General features: G+C 46.3%; 1 protein-coding gene across 5 annotated transcripts in view; it reads left to right on the forward strand.

Moving 5' to 3' along the window:
• Nucleotides 1-23,601, forward strand: part of INVS (inversin) — a 226,767-nt gene that overhangs the window by 104,596 nt on the left and 98,570 nt on the right. For all 5 annotated transcript variants that reach the window (XM_090049450.1, XM_090049448.1, XM_090049445.1 and 2 more), the window contains 4 exons: nt 803-976; nt 2,263-2,430; nt 6,260-6,440; nt 14,300-14,409. In XM_090049450.1, coding sequence (XP_089905576.1) covers nt 803-976; nt 2,263-2,430; nt 6,260-6,440; nt 14,300-14,409 — 633 coding nt within the window. The remainder of the gene's footprint in view (nt 1-802; nt 977-2,262; nt 2,431-6,259; nt 6,441-14,299; nt 14,410-23,601) is intronic.

The following is a 23,601-nucleotide window of genomic DNA, read 5'->3' on the forward strand; positions in this document are numbered from 1 at the left end:
TTTATTTTTAATAACATTAAACTGAGGGGATGACAAAGCATCATACGTATTACACCTATTCAAAACAAGAAGGTACTGCAGAGAAAATAAGATTAACCTCAACAGGGAAAGAAGTCACTGTCTACTGCTTAAGTTTGTTATACTTTCATTATCTTATTAAGTATATCTTATTATTTATAGTAAGGATGAGATATTTTATAAAGAAGACATTTGACACCATCAGAAACATCTACAGCCCCTAATATTGCAGCACTTCATGTCTGTGATTGGCCAATTTGTGTGCAATGTAATTTAGCTATAGACTCAGCAGGCATGTCTACATGTGCCCCCATGGCACCGTTGTTACTGTGCCATCATTTAGTACTTCCTTTTGGAAGTACTAGTACTTTTGGAAGTACTGAATGATGGCACAGTAATAGCTCATACTGCATTGTGCCAGTAGCGCACAGTTATTCTTAGCTACTACATCGCCATAGCAACGTGCTATAGCACGGGAGTGTGTTGCTATGGTGTCGTACCTGCAGCATCACAGTTTGTGCTTGCCAATGCTACATTGCTGTAGCACGTTGCTACAGCAACATAGTGTCTCGTGTAGACATGCCCAGCTAATAACAAATAGGAAACAAAGTCAAGCATCAAGAATGGAAAAGGAATATATATTTTGCTGGAGGTTTTCAAGCTTTATGGTTCCTATTTCTTTGAGCCACTGCAATACAACAATGAACATCTTTAAATATTTTCATCTTTTGCTTTGACTGCTTAAGTAGAATAGTTTTTTACTGTTATATTTTTCCTTATCCAGGGAAATTATCGCTTCATGAAACTTTTACTGGCTCGTAGAGCAAACTGGATGAAGAAGGATTTAGAAGGAATGACTCCTTTGCATTTAACTACCCAGCACAAGAGTCCAAAATGCTTAGCATTGTTGCTAAAATACATGGCACCAGGAGAAGTTGATACACAGGACAAAAATAAGGTAAAACATTTCTTACCTTTTGACAACTCTTGTGGCATTTTAGTGCTCCACTAATTAATACAGAAATGTGAATCTTCTCATATTTTGGGTTAACACCTTCAGAAAGGTCAGCATTAGTCCTCAAATCTAGTCAAGGGGAAATTATGCAGTTAGCCTGTGCTATCTTCTATAACAGACACTGGGGCAAGGAAGAGATGTTAAAAAGAATCCTGCACTGATTCTTTTATCCAGGGGTAGATAAGGATTCCTGTGCTTTATGTCCAGAATGTAAGCTTGCTGCCCTGTAGAAAATGGCAAAAGTCTCCTTGAAAGAGAAAAAGCCCTCCCTTTGGTGGACATCCCATGTTTAAGGATTGATAAGACTTCTCAAAAAGCGTGCAACCAGGTACAGATTTTTTTGATTATCATGGACTATGCCGCCCACCCATTACCCTTATACACCCTTGTGGTCTATGATATCCAAAGCCATCACCAAGTGGAATTTGTGAAGTTTTTTGACCTAGGTGGGGGTATCAAGAGAAAATGTTATGGACCAAGGAATTATCTTATATCTCAGACTTGGAGTTATCTATGTCCGTCACTGAAAATCAAAACTTCATGAACCTCCTTTCACCATCTCATATAAGCTAGTGGAAAGATTCAGTATGACCTTGAAGAGCATGCTGTGAAAATTCATTTCCATTGATGTGTGCCATTGGAACCAACTACTCTGTTTGCATTTATTCATGGTTTCACAGGCCTCAACATTATTCCTTTCCTTCAAGTAACATGGGAAGAACAATCCCACAGGCTGAAAATGTGGTGTTATATGTTAGACACTGTTTTTCAAAAAAATCTGTTCTTACATACAAGTCACTTCTATCCCTAAAATGGGATTCACACCTGACCCACAGTGTCTCAAACAGTTGCTGTAAGGGAATGATGTACTCTTTCTTTTCTGTGAATGACAGTATTGAATTAATAATTACAAATGACGTAAAAATATTGGTACTTAATACTTTTTAGAACTGAAGCACCCCCATTTGATCAGTTTATACCCTTTTAAGCTATGTAGAGTCAAAATCTACTCCAATTGAAGCTAATATCAATAGGAATAGGATTAGCCCTTATAGTGTACATTTTACACAGATACCAATCAGGTATGATACATTAAAAGTTCAAGTGATAATAGTGCAAATAAAAACCTATGCACTTTTAAAAATATAATCAGATAAATATAAACAGACTATTTAGTGTTAGTTATTTACTCTTATGTGTTAGTAATATTTGTGAATGCTGTGTTCTAGCAAACTGCTCTGCATTGGAGTGCCTACTACAATAATCCAGAGCATGTGAAACTTCTCATAAGACATGATTCTAACATTGGAATCCCTGATATTGAAGGCAAAATCCCACTTCACTGGGCAGCTAATCACAAGGATGCCAGCGCAATTAACACAGTCAAATGTATTCTGGTAAGAAAGTTTCTTCTATTTTTATGTTTTCTTGTACTGTGATCCAGATATTTTTAGTTACATAGAAATATAAAATGTGATGTATCCTTTAATTGACCTTTTAAATGCTGGTTTCTTTTGGTCAGTGCAATTACGAATGTCTCATAAGATGCTGTGAATATATCTCACAATATATCTAGTTAGCTGTGTCACACTGAAGATTTAAGAGAATTCCTTCTGGATCTCGGGAAATAATATATATATGACCTAAAGCATGAGATGCCATTATTATGATTATTAATTTGGTTTGTGTGGCCCTAAATGTTTTGGTGTCTGTAAAATCAGCTCATTATAAATGTTCAGGCATGTTATGTGTGCTGATGACCAGGGATCCAGGTTTTCTGTTTGCCACAGAAAAACATGGTAGAATGTGGACTTTCTCATTTTAAGGAGAAAAACACAGGAAACAGCAAGTTTCCACTTGCAGGCTGGCAGAGTTCCAGCCTGCAAGGGGCTGGGGAGAGCAGGAGGAGGGCAGTCAGGCAGGGGGTCCCACATGCTTGTGCGCGTGTGCACACAAGCACATGACAACCAGGCAGCATGGAGAGCAGCTCCCACAGCTCCCTGTAGGTAAGTGTGGGGGGTGGGGGGAGGTATTGAGGCCCCCATAGTGAGGGAGGGAGATTGGACAGGCTTGGGGCTGGGGGTGCTGCCCAGTTGGGGTGGTGCTTGGAGCTTGGGGCCAGGATGGGAATGTGTGGCCATGGGGCGCAGACAGATAGCAGGACAGAGCTGTGGGCAGCTCATTCAGTGGAGGGGGGTCTGGCTCCCCACCACAGCCCGTACTCCCAGGGGGGCACTGAGAACACGTGTTCCCCAGATTAGTGTGCAGTGTGGGGGCGGATGTGGGCTCGCTTCTGCAGGGTCAGGAAGTTTGGTGCCACTGCCAAGAGCCTTGCACCACCATAGTGAGGCACCCCCTGCCTGCCTGGTAGCAGTAGGGGTAGTGGTATAGAGTTGTGCCTTCTGCTGCTGCCGGGCCAGCAGGGGGTGCCTTGCCATGGTGGTGTGGGGCTTCTGGTGGCAGCACCAATCCTCCCACCCTGCTCTGCCTTGCTACACCAGGTCTCTCCTGCTGGAGAGTCCTGAGCCTGCAAGGCCAGCTTGCATCTTCCTCCCCCTCCCTGCCCCTGCCACCATGGACTCCGGTCCAGCTGTGTCACCTGTTGGGGAGGGAGAGCTGGGTTCTGTGTTCTGCACAGGCTGCAGTAGCTGCCACTTCCCATGGGTGGCAGCTGGGGTTTGGGCACTGCTGGTGGAGAGTGTGGGACACCAGAAGGGCCAGGGGGTTGTGGGTCAGCAGTGAGGGGCACTGGCAGGGCCAGGTGGCTGTGGATGGGGAGTGAAGGGCACCAGCAGGGATGGAGGTCCTTGGGTCAGGAGTGAAGGGCACTGGCTGTGCCAGGGGGCTACGGATCTGGAGTGAGGGGCACTAGCAGGGCTGGGGGGCTGTGGCTTCAGAATGAAGAGCAATGGCGTAGGCAGGGCACTGACATATCAGGGCTGCTCAGTGCCACAAAGCAGCTTGTGGGGTGGGACAGCTGCAGCTGGACCTGAATCCTGGTGAGCAAAGGGGACAGGGAAGCTCTGATTTTCCATGAAAAAAACAAACAAAATTAAATGCCATAATGTATAGGTATTTTGAATATATTTCATTGTAGTGATTGAGGTACTGGTAGGCTTCCAAATTGTTATAAAATTGTAAATATATCAATAAAACATTGTGTTCAACCAATACCTATATATATAGTGGTGTTTCATTTTAATCCCAGAAAAACATAGGTTTTGAGGGGGTCAAATTAGAGAATTTGCAATTTTTTTTTTAAATCAGAGCATTTGCAGTTTTTAAACACAGAAAACCAGGATCTCTGCTGATGACCTCTTGCACAATGTGTTCACCTTATATCATTACTTCTCTCCATTTTCCTTTTTTAAGTTTTTCTTAAAAAGGCACCATGTCAGTCCTTATCCAGTTTTCTAGGACTTGTCCCATCATCCATGACTTTACAAATAGGATTGCCAGTGGCTCTGAAATGTTTTCAGTACCTTCCTTTGGAACCCTGGGGTTAAATCTGTCAGGCCCTGATGATTTAAAGGAGTTCAAATTAGTTACGGTTTCTGACGCATTCTTTACTTATCATGAACTGCAGCCCTTTCCCTTTTTTGTTTATATTATGTTTGCTAATATTCTTGTTGCCTTTTTTTGGTAAAGAATAGAGAAAAGTAGATATTGAGTAGCTCTTGCTTACGTGAGTCTTCCATTTATAGCTCACCTTCTCTGGGAAGTACAATGTCCCTGACCTTTCCGTGTTTTATATTTAAGTGTCACCTTTCTCGGCTGATGTGTTCCTGGTGTTTGTTCAGAGCCATTTTTTCTGAGTCTAGTGGAAAAATAAGCTTTTTACTGATTTTTGTTCTCTTCCCAATTTTTTTTTTAAATTATAACTGATTATATGTTATGAAGGCAATGGGGTAGCACAGGTTTAAATGAAGACCTGATTTAGCCTAAAGATTCTTTTGTAATAGGTGACGATGTATGAATTTTATCTCTGAATAATCTCATAGACAAACATAAATTCAGCTAACATCTTTTTCTTGATGACTCAAATATATCTCTGTTCCTGGTCTGTCTTCTGCCCCAACTAAAACTTTGATCTGTCACTCTGGCACTATTTTATGGATGTCTGACCATTTGTTCAAGCTCAACCTGACTAAAATAAAACTCTGAATCCCCTTAAGCCTTCCACATCACCTTCTTTCTCCACTCAGACTCAGCTGGGCGTCATCTTCAATTCAGACCTCTATCTCAATCTTTATCTAGGCATCCCATTATGTTCCAGATTCTTCGTGCATGAGATTTCTAAAGTAGGGCATTTTCTGCCTATCCTGTGTCTTAATTTCTGCAACATCCTTTTTGACAAATATAATTTTACCTTGTTCATATCCAAGCAAAGAGGCCCATACTTTGACCATTTGCTTGTTTATTTTTCATGGGTAGAAGACATGACATTTATTTGTACAACTTTTTGCTGGCATATAGTCCCCATTGCTCCAATTATTGTAGGACCTTTGCAGTTTACTTCTGCTCTCCTGGGAGTTTTCTACGCTTAACATTTTAGTGCCTTGTAGAAATATAATCATAACTAATTTTTTTAAGGGTTAACCCCCCTATGCCCCAGCTTAGCAAGCTAGTTGTCCCAGCTGGGCTCCAAGACAACCTGTGCTCAGCTACGTCCTATTCACCTGGGGGACTTTATGGCCCATCTCCATGTATAAGTCCTCTAACTTTGGATTTACCCAACAGTGAGAATGGTGTGTGGACAATTACTTGAAGGAGAGAACCTATTTATCAGTAACTGGAATTATCTGATTGTTTACATGCATTTTCTCATCCCTGCTGCCTTCTTCCCCTTTTGCTCAGAGTGATAAATAGAGGGCTCTGCTGTTGAGAGAAAACTGAGAAGCAGGAAGTGTGCCCTGCCCTTTATTCCTTCATTGCAAGAATATGAGCAAGGCAGGGCTACAGCACACTCTCCAGCTACTGCTAGTAAAAAAAATCTTTGGTTGAAGTCCAGGACATGAAATACACCCACAAATGAGAATGTCTTTGTGGACAATACCTTTCAAAGAACCTTAGTTATGTATAAGTAGTTTTGTTTATCTTCTGTATTGAGTTGATGACACTTCATTTCTTACCTACTGGAAGGCATTTTCCACCAGCAATGAAAAGTTTTTAGTTTTCTTTCAAGCTCATATAATTATTTATTGTTTCTGATTCTGTTTTAAATAGGATGCTGCTCCTACGGAATCTCTACTGAACTGGCAGGACTATGAAGGACGAACTCCCCTTCATTTTGCTGTGGCTGATGGGAATGTGGCAGTGGTTGATGTCTTGACTTCTTATGAAGGCTGCAATGTGACATCTTATGACAATCTATTTCGAACACCTCTTCACTGGGCGGCTTTACTGGGTAAATTGAATAACAATTAATTTAAAATTACTTAAGAACTATCGCCGTTTTTTTTTATTCTGTCTCCTGTTACTGTTAAATTCCTGCCTGGTATTATGTTAACTAATTTTTGTAGAATTCTACTCAGGCTCTGGAAGGCCAATGAGGAAGCAGTTTTTGTAGTGTGAGGTCATCCACTGAAATATCCTATACCAGCAGACCAGAACTAAGAACTGTTAATAAGAGCATGTGAGCTATTCTTGTCTCCAGATGAGTGCATAGATGGTGAGGCTGTTCCTCAGGTAGCCATAACTCAATCCAGACTCTGCTTTAAGATCAAATAGTTACAGATAATATGTTTTACACCCTGAAAGGTAGAGGAAGCCAATGTAGTGTTCAGTTTACTTCTGTTTTATAGCTAACACAGCAGAATGAGCAGTCCCCTCATTCTTTGTTAGCTGACGCTTCAGATTTTTTTCCCAAGAGTAATTCCAGGTAGAGTACACCAGAATAATACATGAAGGTACCCAGAGACTTGGTCAGGAGCAACAGAGAAAAACAGCTGTAGGAGGCATAGTCATACTACATGGAAGTTTGTGGGCAAGATAAGATGCAATTAGAGTTACCTCTACCACTGAGTAATATCAGAGCCAGAACTGCATAGAGGAGAGCTACTCCAGTCTTGGGATATCAGGAATCCAACTGCTTTGGGGAAGAAAAGTATCCAGGTTGTAGCCATATTGGTCTACAGGCAAAAGGAATCAAAACTTGCTGCAGAGGTGATAGCTTTTATAAGACCAACTAGATATTTGCAATTTTTTTTTTATTTGCAAGCTTTCGGGCACAGGCATCCTTCATCAGGCATAGGAGATTTCAAAAATTGTAAAAGTTCTCCTACGTAGAAATGAAAATTCATATTTCACAGGAGACCTCCAGGTGTGATAGAGTCTCCTGTTTGGAACAGTTCATTTTGCGCAGATTAGGCTCAGAGAAAAGTTGGAAAAGTCTTTTTACCTCGAAGTTGCCTGGTGCTAAGCAGGATGTAGAATTATATTTCCTTCTGGTTATGATGTTTCATATTTCAGAGAAGGCTGGAAAGATGGAATGCTCTTCTGGGCAGGAATCTCTTTTGTGGAGAGGTATCTCTGTGCAAATTAACCTGGCTGTGGCAATGGCTTCTTCTGGCTGCCGTTGCCCCACTGTCCAGACACCCCAGCCTGTCTGCCATGGCAACAGGCCAGCATGGAGCAGTAGTTGGGAGGGGGGGGCTGGGGAGACACCAGGATCTTAGGGCAGAGACAGTGTGGGGCTGGGGCAAAGCTGCAATGCACTCAGCACATGTTGTTGCCTGCAGAACTGGGGCTGGGCCCTGGTCCCATGCTGTCACCACCCCAACATCCCAGTGTCTCCACTGAGAGTGGCTGGGAGCCACACGGGCAGGGTGCTCCTCCAGGCAGATGGGATTGGAGCTCCCCACTGATCAGTCTCCATGGAGACCCTGCCCCAAGATCCCAGAGTCTCAATGCAAACCAGCCAGGAACTGCATGAGCAGGGCACTCCACCAGGCAGATGTGATTGGAGTGCTCTACTCACATGACTCTTGACTGGATCTTGGGGCGGCGACAGCACAGGACCAGGCCAGGACAGATCTATTCCCTGCCTGCCCCTGCCTGCGCAACTCACGCCCATTGAAAGGGTATGCAGGCAGCAGATCACAGCTCTGCCCTGGGCCCTGGCCCTGTGCTGTCAATGCCCCATGATTCTGCCCTGTGACCCTGACCTAGTTCACTGCTCCTGCTCCTCAACACAGCTCCCAGCCTGCCCATGGCCCTGTCCCACATAGCAGGTTTTGGTGAGTTGCTGCATGGGGAGGGGTAGGGGGTGCTGACATGACCTATGACACCTCAACAAAACTCCCTCTGTGGCCCAAATAATTGCCTAGCCCTGCTTTAGACAAATCTAGATTTGCTTCAGTCATCCAGTTTTATCTGCTCTTTCAATCAGGCATTTGTAAAGACATCATACAACACAGATTGGATGAGAAAGGCATAATCTGTATCTTATTGGTATGCAGCTCAGAATTGCTCACTCTCACTCTGCAAGCAGGGCTACATAAGCATTCAATAGAAGGGGTAACTGAATAGAACCCTGAAGAGCAAAACTGTATGAAAGAGCTCTTGAACAAGATGAACAGTCACCACACACCACTCCCCTGGATCTCTAAGAGGAAAGGACAAAATCTCTAAGTGCCACTACACCGAGGGTTGGTGTTTAACAAAATCCATTGATCAGAGGCTGCTGAGAGCACTAAAGGAAGCAGCAGGGACACTTGCCATTTGACCTTTGCTAAGAGGAAACCATTAGCCAATTAAATCAATGCCGTCTCTGTACCACATCATGGCTGAAAACCTGATTGAGAGGGACGAAAGAAATCCATGGGCTGCAGAGGAAACTGATGGTATCTCCTCAGCATCCTTTCAATAATCTGCCGCAAAAAAGGAGGTTAGAAATGAAGGAATATTTATAGGTTTTCTCAACAAGGCCTAATGACTTTCTTGAACAAGGCCTAACGGCTTCTCACTTCCCCTTTCCTCTTTTATGCAGCCTTTAAAATCACAAATAGTCGCTGTAGATTACAGTGGTATCACAGTCAGTGGAGCTATGCTAATCCAGGCCAGGTACAGAAGGCACATATATGATTTTTGAGGTGGTGTTTCCTTCTTCCCAAGGGTGGTTCAGAACTTAATAATTTTTTCCCTGAACTTTGAAATTGTCAGTTGTTTCCCTAGGGTTAAGTATTATGATGAAAACTTTAGTAAAAGACATTTTTTGCTTTTGGATTCAGAAAGCGTGAACCTGTGGATATAGTGAATTGCTTTGTTTTCGAATGGATACAACAACAAAACATTGATGTCCTGGACCGTTTCTGATATACAGATACCTATTGGAACAAACACAAACATGCCTGACTTTTTTTTTTACTTGTTTTCATAAAAGCTTGCAAAATTCTGCTACTCAGCCTTATCAGAGAAGTGAGTACCCTTTGTCTCAGGGGCAGTAACTGTTCTTTATTTCAAATTACCCTGTCCCATGAACCCAAGGTCTGCCAGAAAAAATGCACATGGACTTTTCACTTTCTTTTTTGTGCTGCTGCAGCTGATTTTTCATTCTGACCTCTTAAGTAAAGTTTAAAATGCTCCATATATGCTATAAAATCGCACATACATATTCTTTTGTACAGTTTTATTTTTTATAAGTTACAAAACTAGATCCACGAAGCAAGAACTAAAATGTGCATAAAATAAATACATGCAGTCTAAGTATAAGAAAGCATGGTTTATTTCATCACCAATATAATGTATTAAAAAGTGACCTTAGTTTCTGTCCTCAGCTCAGCATGGGGACAAATTAAACACTATGTGTCATATGAAAAAGAAGAAACTTCAAACATTCCCACTCTACTTCAAATCCTCTAACCCTCTAGGAAGCTGTAGACAGAGATGTCAGTGAAGGAATCACAATTGCAAAGCAAAAATCAAGAAATACTTCACCTCCAATAAGAGTATATATTTAGTGTAACTGTACAATAAACAATCTATGAAGAGAGTCTTTCATATTTAAATAAAACTATGATTTTTTTAAAGGAAAATGTTCAGACATTTAAAGTCCCGTTAAAAATGGCACTCCAGAAGAATTTACACCTGCACCTATCTAGTAGGTTTGCAAATAAGAAAAAATTAGAGAGAAATACCAGAGTTGAATTAAAACACCACTGACCAGATGTACATTTAAAAATTGCAATAGGCCATTTGAAATCTTATGACTTTCATTGAGTGTCTTGATACTTATTCAGGCTTTTCATTTTCTTATGTTTAAAAAGCTTTTGGGATCTAGGATGGGGGTGGCCAATTGTTTGGGATCATCAGCCACATAAGGAGTTTTGGTGAGCTGTCACAGGCTGGGTCACATCCGCCCTGCCAAAGGTTCCGTCTAAGGTGCATGCATGCACGGCTACGCACGACTAAAAGTGTGGCTGCGCACAGCCTTTTCAAAGCCACGCACCAGGAGAGGAGCTGAAGGTCAGCTCCTAGGTGCGTTAGGGGTTGGAGCCTGGCGCAGGCTCCACCAGTTCCAGGGAAGAGGTCTGCATCAGGGCTGGCGAGCGGAGCACTTCCCCGGAGCCGGCAGAGCCTGCGCCAGCCCCCCACCCCAGCCTCCATCCCTGCCTTGCCTCACCTTGGGGAGGAAACGCTGCCTGCCCTGAGTGAGGCTCCGCCGGCTCTGGGACACTGCTCTGTTTCCCCGCATGGCATTTGGCATTAGGGCAGGGGCTGGCGGAGCCTCACTGGGGCAGGCAGCATCTCCTCCCGAAGGTAAGGCAAGGCAGGGTTGGAGGCTGGGGCAGGGGGCTGGCGTGGGCTCTGCCATCTCTGGGGAAGTGTTCTACACTCCGGCTCTGATGTCGGGGAGCAGAGCACTTCCCCAGAGCTGGCAGAGCCCATGCCAGCCCCCAGCTCCAGCCCCCAGCTCCTGGCTCCAGCCCCTGGCCCCTGACCCCCAGCTCCAGCCTCTGGCCCCAGCCTCCAGCCCCCAGATCCAGCCTCCAGCCCCCAACCTCTTGGCTCCAACCCCCGGTCTCCAGGCCCCAGCCTCCGGCCCCCAGCCCTCAGCCCCCTTTGGTAAGTGTCCCACACTGGACCAAGGTGTCATGCTCACGGACTGAGGCGGCGCACTCATGGACCACTAGGCCTTAGAAGGAACATTGGCCCTGCCCCCCTTTTCTTCCTCCCCCCCTCCAACAGCTCACCAACAATCCTTAAGTGGTTCTGCTCTGCAGTCAGCCTAGTTTCATAGTTTCTAGGGTTGAAAGGGACCTGAGAAGATCATCTAGTCTGACCCCCTGCCATGGCAGGAAAGAGTACTGGGGTCAAACAACCCCAGCAAGGTGTTCATCTAACCTCCTCTTAAAAACCCCCAGGGTAGGAGCCTGCACCACTTCTCTTGGAAGTTGGTTCCAGATCCTAGCCGCCCTGACTGTGAAGTAGCGCCTGCTGATATCTAGCCTAAATCTATGCCAGCTTGTGACCGTTATTCCTGGTCACTCCTGGCAGTGCTTGGAGGAACAGGGACTCCCCCAATGCCTGCTGATCCCCCCTGACTAGTTTATAACAGGCCACTAGATCCCCCCTCAGCCTTCTCTTCTGGAGGCTGAACAGGTTCAGGTCCCGTAGCCTCTCCTCATAGGGCCTGCCCTGCTATCACCTGATCATGTGAGTGGCCCTCCTCTGGACCCTCTCCATGCTGTCCACATCCCTCTTGAAGTGCGGCGCCCAGAACTGGAGGCAGTACTCCAACTGCGGCCTGACCAGTGCCACATAGAGGGGGAGGATCACCTTTTTGGACCTGCTCGAGATGCATCTGTGGGTGCATGACAAGGTGCGGTTGGCCTTCCTGACTGCATCCCCACACTGCCGGCCCATGTTCATCTTGGAGTCAATGTTGACTCCAAGATCCTTTTCCGCCTCTGTGCTGACAAGAGAGGAGCTCCCCAGCCTGTAGGTATGGTGCCGGTTGTTCCTCCCGAGGTGCATCACTTTGCACTTGTCTGTGTTGAATCCCATCCTATTCTCATCCACCCACCCTTGTAACCTGTCTAGGTCCGATTGTAGCCTGCTGCTTCCTTCCAGTGTGCCCACGTCCCCCCACATCTTAGTGTCATCAGCAAATTTGAACAGGGTGCTTTTTACCCCCTCGTCCAAATCACTGATGAAGATGTTGAACAGCGCGGGCCCGAGGACCGAGCCCGGCGGAACCCCACTGCCCACGTCCTTCCAGGTTGAGAAGGACCCATCCACTACCACCCTCTGGGTGCGGCCCTCCAGCCAGTTGGTGACCCATTTGACTGTGTGGGTGTCTACACCACAGCCCCCCAGTTTCTTAATGAGAACAGGGTGAGAGACAGTGTCAAAAGCCTTCCGGAAGTCCAGGAAGATTATATCCACTGCTACCTCTGCGTCTAATGAACTGGTGATCTGATCGTAAAAGGCCACCAGGTTGGTCTGACAGGACCTGCCACTGATGAACCCGTGTTGGTTGCCCCTAAGCATGCAGTCCCCTGCTGGCCCCTCGTGGATGTGTGCCAGAATAATTTTCTCAAACAGCTTGCCTAGGATCGAGGTAAGACTAACTGGCCTATAGTTTCCCAGGTCCTCCTTCTTCCCCTTTTTGAAGATGGGAACCACATTGGCCCTCTTCCAGTCCTCCAGCACCCCACCAGAGCACCACAAGTGCTCGTAAAGCCGTGCCAGGGGTCCTGCACTGACCTCGGCCAGTTCCTTTAGAACTCTAGGGTGGAGATCATCTGGACCGGCTGACTTGAATACGTCCAGTCCCTCCAGAAGTTCCCTAACTAGTTCCTTACTAACCCTTGGCCCAGGTGTGCCTCCCCTGGGGCCCGATGGGGGCCCAGCAGGGAGGTGGTTGTTCTGGTCCCTACTTAGGAAGACAGAGGCAAAGAAATCGTTAAACATGTTAGCTTTGTTGTCTGGTGTGATGACCAAATTTCCCAACGCGTCCTGCAAGGGCCCCACATTACGCGGAACCTTCTTTTTACCCCATATGTATTTAAAGAAGGACTTCTTATTGTCCTTCATCTGGGAAGCTAGTCCTAATTCCATCTCTGCCTTGGCCTTCCTGACTGCCCCCCTACATCCCCGAGCAACTGCAGTATAGTCATCCCTGGTGATGTCCCCTTCTTTCCATTGGGTGTACGCCTCCCTTATAGCAAGGAGACATTCCCGGATGCTTTTGGTGAGCCATGGAGGCTTTTGTGCCCTCCTGCTCCCTTTGATCCTCATTGGGATTACCTTTGGGCTTGGAGGATCGTTTCCTTAAGGAGCGAGTACTCTCCTTGGACACCTTGCTCCCCTCCCCTCTGGGACCTCAGTGCTTCCCCAACCATCCTCCTTAGCTCGTTGAAGTTTGCCATCCTGAAATCTAGGTCTGCCTAGTGGCTACACAGACAAGCAAAAGGTCATGGAGTGGCATCTGGGAGCAGAATGTGTGCGCAGGCAGGGCTGAGGCTGGGATTGTGAGGTAATGACAACCCAGGGCCAGGGCCTGGGGCAGAGCATGTGGGGAGTAGATCACAGCTCTGCTTTGGGCCCAGCTCTTCACTATCACCACCCAACAACCCTGGGAACTCCCGGGAGACTGGCTGGGACCTATGCGGGCAGGTTGCATGGCCAGGCAGATGGGAGGAGGCTGCAGGCAAGCAGGGAGCTGCATCTGGGGCCAGGTCTAGGATCTTGGGGCAGTGACAGCACAGAGCCAAGGCTGGGGACAGAGCCGCAATCCGCTCCCCACAGAACCCATGCCCATTGCAGGGTTTTTTGGACAGCTCTGCCCTGGCCACAGCCCCAGCCCTACACTGTTACTGCCCTGCAATCCTGCCCTGTGATCCCGGCCTTACCTGCCCATCCTGCTCCTGAACACCACTCCCCGCCAACCCATGGCCCCATCCCATCTGCCTGATCACACGCCGTGCACAGGTCCCACCTCTAGTGGTGGGTGTGGAGCAGATAGGCCAAGGTGGCCAGGTAGCGGGGCTGGATCCAGTGGCAGTGGCAGCTGGAGGAACTGCTGCTGGGAAGCAAGTCTAGCAGCTGCACCACCTCAGGCCCACTGCATGCCTGGGGGTAATGAGACCAGCTGTACATGCCATGGTCAGGGCTGTCCCCTGCACCTGGACCGGGCAAGACTGAGGGACCTGCTGCAGGCTGGACGAAATCTCTTGGGTGCCATATTTTGCCCACCCCTGTTCCAGCACCTAGGGTGCTATATGCCTTATATTTTTATGTTAATGCCTTCTCTTTTCTCAGGCCATGCACAAATTGTCCATCTCCTATTAGAAAGAAACAAGTTTGGAACCATCCCATCTGATAGCCAAGGAGCAACACCCCTACATTATGCAGCACAGAGTAACTTTGCTGTAAGTAGGTTATGTCCTAAATGTAAATATCTTGTATTATAAACATACATAAATTACTGTGGTTGAAATTGTATTCACAAAAACAAAGCTCTAGTTGTTTGTAAAGTAATATGAATCCAGTGGTGACTACACAAGTTTGTTCACAATTATGTTGTGTATTATGTATTGATTTTGAATTTTTTTTCAAGCCTAGATAATATTAATATCCTATTTACTTGTATACTACATGCACCCTTTCCCAAAAATTAGCCTTCCAAAATTAGGATGCATATCTCAAGCAGTAAAGCTGACTTTTTTCTGCTCAGAATAGAACCATGGAAGTGCTGTAAAATGGCTATTACTTTTCCCCCTCTTCTCTTCCCTCTAGCAGCCAGATAGAGTCTGACAGGGGCAGATCCAGAGAGTGCAGTGGTCCAATTGCATTCCCCTTGGATTCCTGTTCCACTCAAGGTTTAAAACCAACTGCCCAGTAGCAGCAGTGGCATTTCTAATTAGGCAGTGCTGAAAGAGTCAATTGAACAGTATAATCATGGGGATTATAAGCCACCTAATTTGGAGGAGGTAGATGAGGCAGGTGACAAATCTTTCCAAAAGCTATGGGGTGCTACTGATGGGAGGCTTCAGGTTTCCAGACATCTGCTAGAAGAACAGTGCAACCAAATAAAATGTCATGCTAGTTTCTAACTCATGGGGAGGACAACTTTATGTTCCAGTAAGTGGAGGAAACAAGTAGGTGATTGTAAATCTTGGATCTTATCCTGACAGACAGGTAAGTATTAGTGGAGAATATGACCATGAAGGTTAACTTGGGAGGAAGTAATCAGAATATGGTAGAATTCCAAATCCCGCCACAGGGAAAGCATATAGTTAGCAAAATTAGGAGGTTAGTTTTCAAAAAGTCTGATTTCGTCTGATTCAAGAAGCTAATGGGCATGGTGTCATGGGAGAATAGACTGAAGGATAAAGGTGCCCAGAAGGCCTGGAAGCTTTTAAGGGACACAGTATCTGAAGACCAAGAAGAAACTGTCCCAGTATAATGGAAGCACCAGAAGAATGGCAAGAGACCAATATGGCTGTACATGGAACTTCTAAAAATGTCTCAAATGCAAAAGGAAAGTATACAGGCAGTGGAAGAATGGGCAGGTCATCAAAGAAGCATGCCAGGAAATATAATATCAGGAAGGCGAAGAACAAGCTGCATCTTGCAAAGGAGGTTAAGGACAACAAGAAGAGGTTCTGTAAGTATGTTGGCCAGAAAAATGGACCAAGGAAGCTGTGAGTCCTCTGTTAACAAGCCAGGGGTAATTCCTAACTGAAGATGCAAAGAAAGCAGAGCTACTCAAAAGTTACTTTGCCTCAGTCTTCACAAAAAAATTAAGCTGCAGCCAAACACCCATCTGCATAAGGAAGGAGGAATGCTGAGAGAGGAAATAACAAAAGAAATGATCACAAGGCTTTTTTTGGGTGTGAATGAATTCAAGTCAGCAGGGCCAAATAAGCTTCATCCCAGGATCCTGAAGGAACTGGCAGAGGAGATCTCAGAGCCCTTGACAATGATCCTCACGACATTGTGGGAGACAGGCTAGGTACCAGAAGACTGGGAAAGGTCCAGTGTAGTGTCCCTCTTTAAAAAGGCAAGAAGGAGGACATTGGAAACTACAGACCAGTTAGCTTCACCTCAATGCCCAGGAAGTTACTGGAGCATATCCTAAAGAAGGTTTACAAACATCTAGAGGAGGAATGGCTGATCACAAGCAGCCAGTATGTATTTATAAAAAACAAATCATGCCAAACAAACTTGAGCTCTTTCTTTGACCAAGTAGCTACTTGGGTGGATGAAGGGAATGCTGCAGATATAGTATATCTAGATTTTAGCTAGGTTTTGACAAGGTCCTACACAACCTTTTTATAAATTGGAGAAATGTGGGCTAGCTAAAACCATTATGAATTGAATACATAGCTGGCTGAATAGTCACAAGCAAATGGTAATTATTAACTGGTCCATGTCAGAATGGCAGGAGGTTTTAAGTGGAGTCTAACAGGGATATAGTGGGTTCAGGGTTAATGCTTTGCTCAGCCAGTCAACTTAAGTCTCTCACTCTGTATGTTTATTCCTGGGCACCCTTATCACAAAGAAATCAGTGTAAACCAGTCCTCAAAAAACACTCATAAACACAGTCCATACAGGGCAACTCAGTCCTGCAGGGTTTTTCTCTGCAAGATAATTTTACATTTTCTCATTCCTGCATGCGCCTCTTGCAGTGGCTTAAAGGGGTTTGAGATGCTGCAAGAGGCATGTGCGGACTAATCTGGACATGTCCCTTGAGTCCAAATATGGTAATTCTTCTGACCCTGAGCAGAGAGGCAAACCCTCTGGCTAGGAACGTCAAGTTTTGCTCCCACCAGGAGCATTCGCACACTCCAAAATTACCTAGCTAGCCTTGGCTGTAGCTAACATTCAATATCTCTGAGGAAGGCTTAAAAACACCCTGACACACATATTCCAGAAAGGAGGGGGAGAGGGATGGGGCAACCAACAAAGCCCAGAAGCATGAGAAATATCCATTGTACAAAACAGGCATAGCTATGGCTAGATCATCCCTGACCAGTGACTGTCCAAACTTCTCCTGAACACCTCCAGTGATAGAGAGTCCACAACTTCCTTAGGCAGTCTAGTCCACTGCCTCACTATTCTCACAGTGAAGAAATCTTTCTGAATATTCAGTCTAAACTTCCTTTGCTGCAGGTTCAAGCCATTGGTCCACATCCTTCTCTCTGCATCAAGAGAGAAAAGGTGCTTTCCCTCTTCTTCATGGCAGCTCTTCAAGTATCATGTCCCCTCTGAAATGCCCTTTCTGCAAGCTGAACATGCCTAGCTCCTTCAGACTCTCCTCATCTGACTTGCCTTCCAAGCCCCTGATCATCTTCGTTGCCAGACTCTGGACCCTCTCTAACTTCTCCATGTCCTTTTTCAAAATGTGGAGTCCAGAACAAACAGCAACTCAAGGAAGACATCTGCGAGGCATGGGACATAATAATGGGAGGTCGGAGTCATGTACAAACCCCTAGGCATCGGGGTCTAAAATGGGCAGCCTCCTGCTTATGAGAACACCAGTTTACTTTACAATGAAGGCATGGCAGGAAAGATTGGGCAGACTGCCCTAGACAGGCGGATGGGCCGGTACTGTGACCGGGCTCTGGGAGTTGCCCCCTGTCACACTTGCTCAAGAAATTTTCTATGCCAGCATCCAAATAATTAATAAACATGTTGAACACCACCGGGCCTAGGACAGACCCTTTGTAGCAAGATGGCTGGCAAAGGCTTGCAGCAGACTGCACACTCCAGGCTGGAGAAGTCTGCAGGCTTGTGGGGACTACAGTTAGCTGCAGACAGTCAGGAGTGACTGCAGTCTGCCTAGGAGAACTGGACCAACTGCAAAAGATAATGAATTGGCCACAAGAAGTTAAAGGCTTCTAGGGAGAGGAGCCAGAGGGTGGAGATTGAGAGAGGGAAAGGGTGCTTGGCTAGCTGTGGCAGAATTGAGCCAAGGGCTTTCCCAGGGTCTGGCAAAAGACCCAGGGCTGCAAAGTGGCAGGCAGCAGCATCACATAACCAGGAGGGGGAACTTACACAAGAGAGAAAGAAGACTGCAATGAGGTGCTGAGGGAGCAGCATGAAGTCAGCAGCATCTTCTCAGGACCTCTCCTCATAGGTCCTGCCCTTCTGACTCCTGATCATGCAAGTGGCCCTCCTTTGGACCCTCTCCATGTTGTCCACATCCCTCCTAAAGTACAGCACCCAGAACTGGATGCAGCACGCCAACTGCAGCCTAACCAGTGTTGCTTAGAGAGGGAGGATCTCCTCCTTGGACTTGCTTGAGATGCATCTGTGGATGCATGACAAGGTACTGTTGGCCTTCCTGACCGCTTCCCCACACTGTTGGCCCATGTTCATTTTGGCATCAATACTGACTCCAAAATCCTTTTCTGCCTCTGTACTGACGAGAAGGGAGTTCCCTAGCCTGTAGGTATGCTGCTGGTTCTTCCTCCCCAGATGCAGTACCTTGCACTTGTCAGTTTTGAAACCCATCCTGTTCTCATCCGCCCACCCCTGTAAACTGTCTAGGTCCAATTGCAGCCTATTCCTCCCTTCTAGCATGCCCACTTCTCCACACAATTTAGTGTCATCTGCAAATTTGAACAGAGTGCTTTTTACATCCCTGTCCAAGTTGCTGATGAAGATGTTGACCTCGGAAGATCATCGAGTCCAGCCCCCTGCCTGAGGGGCTGGAAGTCAGCTGGGGTCATAGGATCCCAGCAAGATAAGCATCCAATTTGCTCTTGAAGGTGTTCAGTGTAGGTGCTCGAACCACCTCCGATGGCAGGCTATTCCAGATCTTGGGGGCTTGGACAGTAAAGAAATTCTTTCTTATGTCCAGCCTGAAACGGTCTTGCAGTAGTTTATAACCGCTTGACCTCGTCATCCCTTGGGGCACTCTGGTGAACAAATGTTCCCCCAGATACTGGTGGTCACCCCGATAAACTTATAGGTGGCCATCAAATTGCCCCTGAGCCTGCGCTTTTCCAAGCCAAAGAGCCCCATAGCTCTCAGCCTGTCATCGTAAGGTCTCTTTTCCTGACCTCTGACCATGCGCATGGCTCTTCTCTGGACTCTCTCAAGCTTCTCCACATCCTTTTTGAATTGTGGAGCCCAAAACTGGACACAGTACTCCAGCTGCAGCCTCACCAAGGCCGAGTATAAGGTGAGAATGACGTCCCGGGATTTGCTTGAGAAGCATCTATGGACACAAGCCAGCATTTTGGTTGCTTTACTAGCTGTAGCATCGCATTGAAAGTTCGTGTTCATCTTGTGGTCAATGATAACCCCCAAGTCTCTTTCTTCTGTAGTGCTAGCCAGCAGAGCACTGCCGAGCCTATAAGGATGCTGCAGGTTTTTCCTCCCGAGGTGGAGGACCTTCCATTTTTCAGTGGTAAACACCATCAGGTTCTCATCCACCCATTTGCCACACAGGCCAACCCACAATCCACTGTCAGCTGGCCCAGAGGGGCAGATGCCTCTACTGGCAGTGCAGTCCCCATCCAGGTCTGGCAGGTGCGCAGTAGGTCACAGCCAGGCAGCAGCCCCCACTGCCAGACTGCTTCAGTGGGTAAAGAGTACAGAGAACTCTCAGGGCTGCTTCAGTAGTCCAGCTGGCACAAGGGGTAATGTCCCCAGATACCAATTGGCTGGGCCCCACAAGCTCCTGAGAGTGAGTATCCCTGAGCTACTTGACAGGGCAGCTTTTTGTACTGATGTGGCCAGGACAGGGCAGCTTTTTATACTGCTGGGAACAGCACAGGTGGTGGCCCAGGGCTGTAGATCTCCCTGGCTGCAGATCCAGGAGCAGCCAGGCAGGGTTATTTTGCCCCAAGTGGCACAATTTGCTTCACAACAAAGTGCATGTCCATGCACGTGCACTGAGGCAAAAAGCCCTGGCTCAAATTTGCACCTCTTCTATTTGAGCTGTTGCAAGCACATGTGCTTGCATGTGTAGATGTGCCCAAGGAAGGAATTTTACCCCATGGTCAGATTGATATGGAGTGTGTGTGTTGGGGGGGGGGGGGGGTTGCCTTCCTCTGTAGTGGCTGTCTTCCCAGGATCTCTTGAACAAATATTAACAACATTTCATAGAAGCAGGGTGTTGGCTACCATGTTTCTCCTGCTTTACTTGTAGGAGGTTAGGGTGTTAAGTCTATGTTGTGTCAAGGCTGACAATAGTCTTATGTAGAGTTTAGATTATGGCTTGTATTGAGTGGTTTGGATAGGAATGAGGAGTTGGACTAGATGACTTGGAGGTCCCTTCCAGCCCTCCTTCTCTATGAGTCTTTGATTTTGTGGATTATTATAATCTACCTAATTCTTGCTAATCACTTTGATGTTCTGCTAATTATTTCTTCAGTAATTTGCCTCTCAGTTACCTACTCCTGTTCTCTCTTCTCCTATTTCACAATTCTGCAGACTGTTTTTAGCTCCTTGCAAAATCCTAGGCTTGCCTATGGAGTCCAGTCTCCAGCAGAAGCTGTAGTTTCAGCAAAATCATCTGACAGTTCATCTGTGTAAGGGTTAAACTTGTAGCTTCTTGCCTGAGCGAGAAAGTAAGCCTGAGCAGAAAAGTGAGAGTAAATGAGCTGAAGATTAGGTTCTGTCCCTGCTCAATGTAGCCATAACTCTGGAAAAATCTTTTTTTTTTTCTCATTGTGCCTTCCTAGAAACAAAGGCTGCCTACAGACATTAAAAACAAACAAACAGAACTTTACTTTAAACTCTGTGCCCTCCTGCTCCGAACCCAACATATGCCCAGAGTGGGCAGCATGTTAGTTGGACCCTGCATGCTCGGTGTCTGTATAGATCAGGCACTTTAGTGGGGCTTTTTTGGCACTTTTAACTAATAGCTGATTGAATCAGCTTTTAGTAAAAGTGCCAAAAAGCCCCACTGAAGTGCTCAGTCTCTATAGATGTTGTGAGCTTGGTCAAACTAATGCCTGCGTCTTCTGGTAAAGCATGTTTTTTGGGTTTTTTAACATCTGTAAGCAGCTAAGATGCGATACGCATTTGAGAGTGTGAGGTATATGAAAAATTAGGTGTGTGTGTGTGTATGCCTAATAGAACTCCTCCTACCTAATCATAAGTACCAAAAATGCCACTTAGATGACCAAAAATGCCATGTAGATAATCAAAGCTGATCACTTAAATGACTAGAAAAGAAATAGAATGCCAGCCCCGGCATCCATAGTGGGATTGTTCATGGATGCCTTGGCTGACCAGAGAAATCCAGAGGAACCTAAGGGCAAAAAGGGGGACATATAAGCAGTGGAAACAGGGAGAGATTACTAAAGAGTATACCTCCTCAGCTCTCAGTTGTAGGGAGGCAGTTAGAAAGACCAAACCTATCATGAAGCTGAGGATGGCAACTCAAGTTAAGGGTAAAAAAAAATTCTTTTTCATATATATAGGGAGTAAAAGGAAGGCCCAGGGTGGTATAGGACCACTACTGAATGGGCAAAAGCGATTGGTGACAGACAGGGGGAACAAGGCTGAACTCTTTGCTTCAGTGTTCCTAAACAAGGGGCAAGACAAGTCGCACAATGGGATTGTAGAGAGGCAACAGCAGGGTACCAGATTACCAAGTGTTGACCCTGAGATGGTGCAGAGTCACTTGGAAGGACTGGATGTGTTTAAGTCGGCAGGCCTGGATGAGCTCCATCCGAGGGTACTGAAGGCACTGGCTGATGTCATTGCGCTGCCACTGGCAAGTATATTTGAGCACTTGTGGTGCATGGGCCAGGTCCTGGAGGACTGGAAAAGGGCCAATGTGGTCCCTATTTTCAAGAAGGGGAGGAAGGAGGATCCAGGCAACTATAGGCCAATCAGTCTCATCTCCATCCTTGGCAAAGTCTTTGAAAAGATTATTAAGGCTCCTTTTTGTGTGAGAGCCCAGCAGGAAAAATTATGCTGAGAGGAAACCAGCACGGGTTCGTAGCAGGTAGATCATGCCTGACTAATCTAGCCTCTTTTTATGACCAGCTTACCTCGACGTAGGATTAGGGGTAGATATCGTTTACGTAGACTTCAGGAAGGCCTTTGATACGGTATCTCACCCCACAAATTAAGAGGCTGTGACTTGGATGATTACACAGTCCAGTGGGTGGCAAATTGGCTAGAGGGTTGTACCCAGAGAGTGGTAGTAGATGAGTAAGGTATTGACCTGGAAGGATGTGGGCAGTGGGGGCCTGCAGGGCTTGGTCCTTGGACCAGTACTCTTCAATGTGTTCATCAGTGACTTGGAGAAGAGAGTGAAGTGTACTCTGTCCAAGTTTGCAGATGATACAAAACTGTGGGGAGAAGTGGACACACTGGAGGGCAGGGAACAACTACAGGCAGACCTGGACAGGTTGGACAAATGGGCAGAAAACAATAGAATGCGATTTAACAAGGAGAAATGCAAAGTGCTGCACCTAGGGAGAAAAAATGTCCAGCACACCTACTGCCTAGGAAATGCCCTGCTCGGTAGAACAGAAATGGAAAAGGATGTTGGAGTCCTAGTGGACTCTAAGATGAACATGAGTCATCAGCGTGACAAAGTCATCAGCAAAGCTAACTGCACTTTATCATGCATCAGCAGATGCTTGACAAACAGAACCAAGGAGGTGATACTTCCCATCTATCAGGCACTGGTCAGACCGCAGTTGAAATACTGCATCCAGTTTTGGGTGCCACACTTCAGGAGGGATGTGGATAACCTGGAGAGGGTACAGAGAAGAGCCACTCATATGGTTAAGGACTTGCAGGCCAAGCCCTACAAGGAGAGACTAGGGCACCTGGACTTCTTCAGCCTCCTCAAGAGAAGGTTGAGAGGTGACCTTGTGGCTGCCTATAAATTCATTGTGGGGACGCAGAAGGGAATTGGTGAGGCTCTGCTCACCAAGGTGCCCCTGGAGGTCACAAGAAATAATGGCCATAGGCTAGCAGAGAGCAGATTTAGACTGGACATTAGGAAGAACTTCTTCACAGTTAGAGTGGCCAAAATCTGGAATGGGCTCCCAAGGGAGGTAGTGCTCTCCCCTATCCTGGGGGGTCTTCAAGAGGAGGTTAGATAGGCTGGGGTCATCTGAACACAGCACTCTTTCCTGCCTATGTAGGTGGTCGGAATGATGATCTATTGAGGTCCCTTCTGACCCCAACATCTATGAATCATCTATGAATCTATACCCAGCTGTTAAGCTAAGAGTACTGTAGTAAATATTGCGTAGGGAAACTGATTTATTTCTTAATAGCTGACTGTGGACGTGTCAGTCCGTCTCCTGCATTGGCACTGTCCCACTAGGTTCCCTGGCAATGTAGAATACTCACTCAGGGGCTGCACACGTCCAACTTGCCTGCCATGACTTTGATGATTCTCCAGTTCAGTGTATTGTCCGACACGTGCACGTCCAAAAATGAGACTTCGAGCTGCGCAGGGTCCGTCGCTCTAAGGGCTCCTCCACCCCTATACCCTTGCCCGGGCCCCCGTGTGAGTCCACCACTTGTGAACCGCTTCAATCCTCCAACTCTCCCCTTTTCGGAGAACACAAAGGTTAACTAAAACAATAACAAAAGTAGAACCCCAAATACCGCTCCCGTCTGGAGTTGTG

The sequence above is a fragment of the Crocodylus siamensis genome, chromosome 5 (assembly GCF_052110815.1).
Source record: "Crocodylus siamensis isolate JL-2025a chromosome 5, ASM5211081v1, whole genome shotgun sequence".
NCBI classification, from domain to species: Eukaryota; Metazoa; Chordata; order Crocodylia; family Crocodylidae; genus Crocodylus; species Crocodylus siamensis.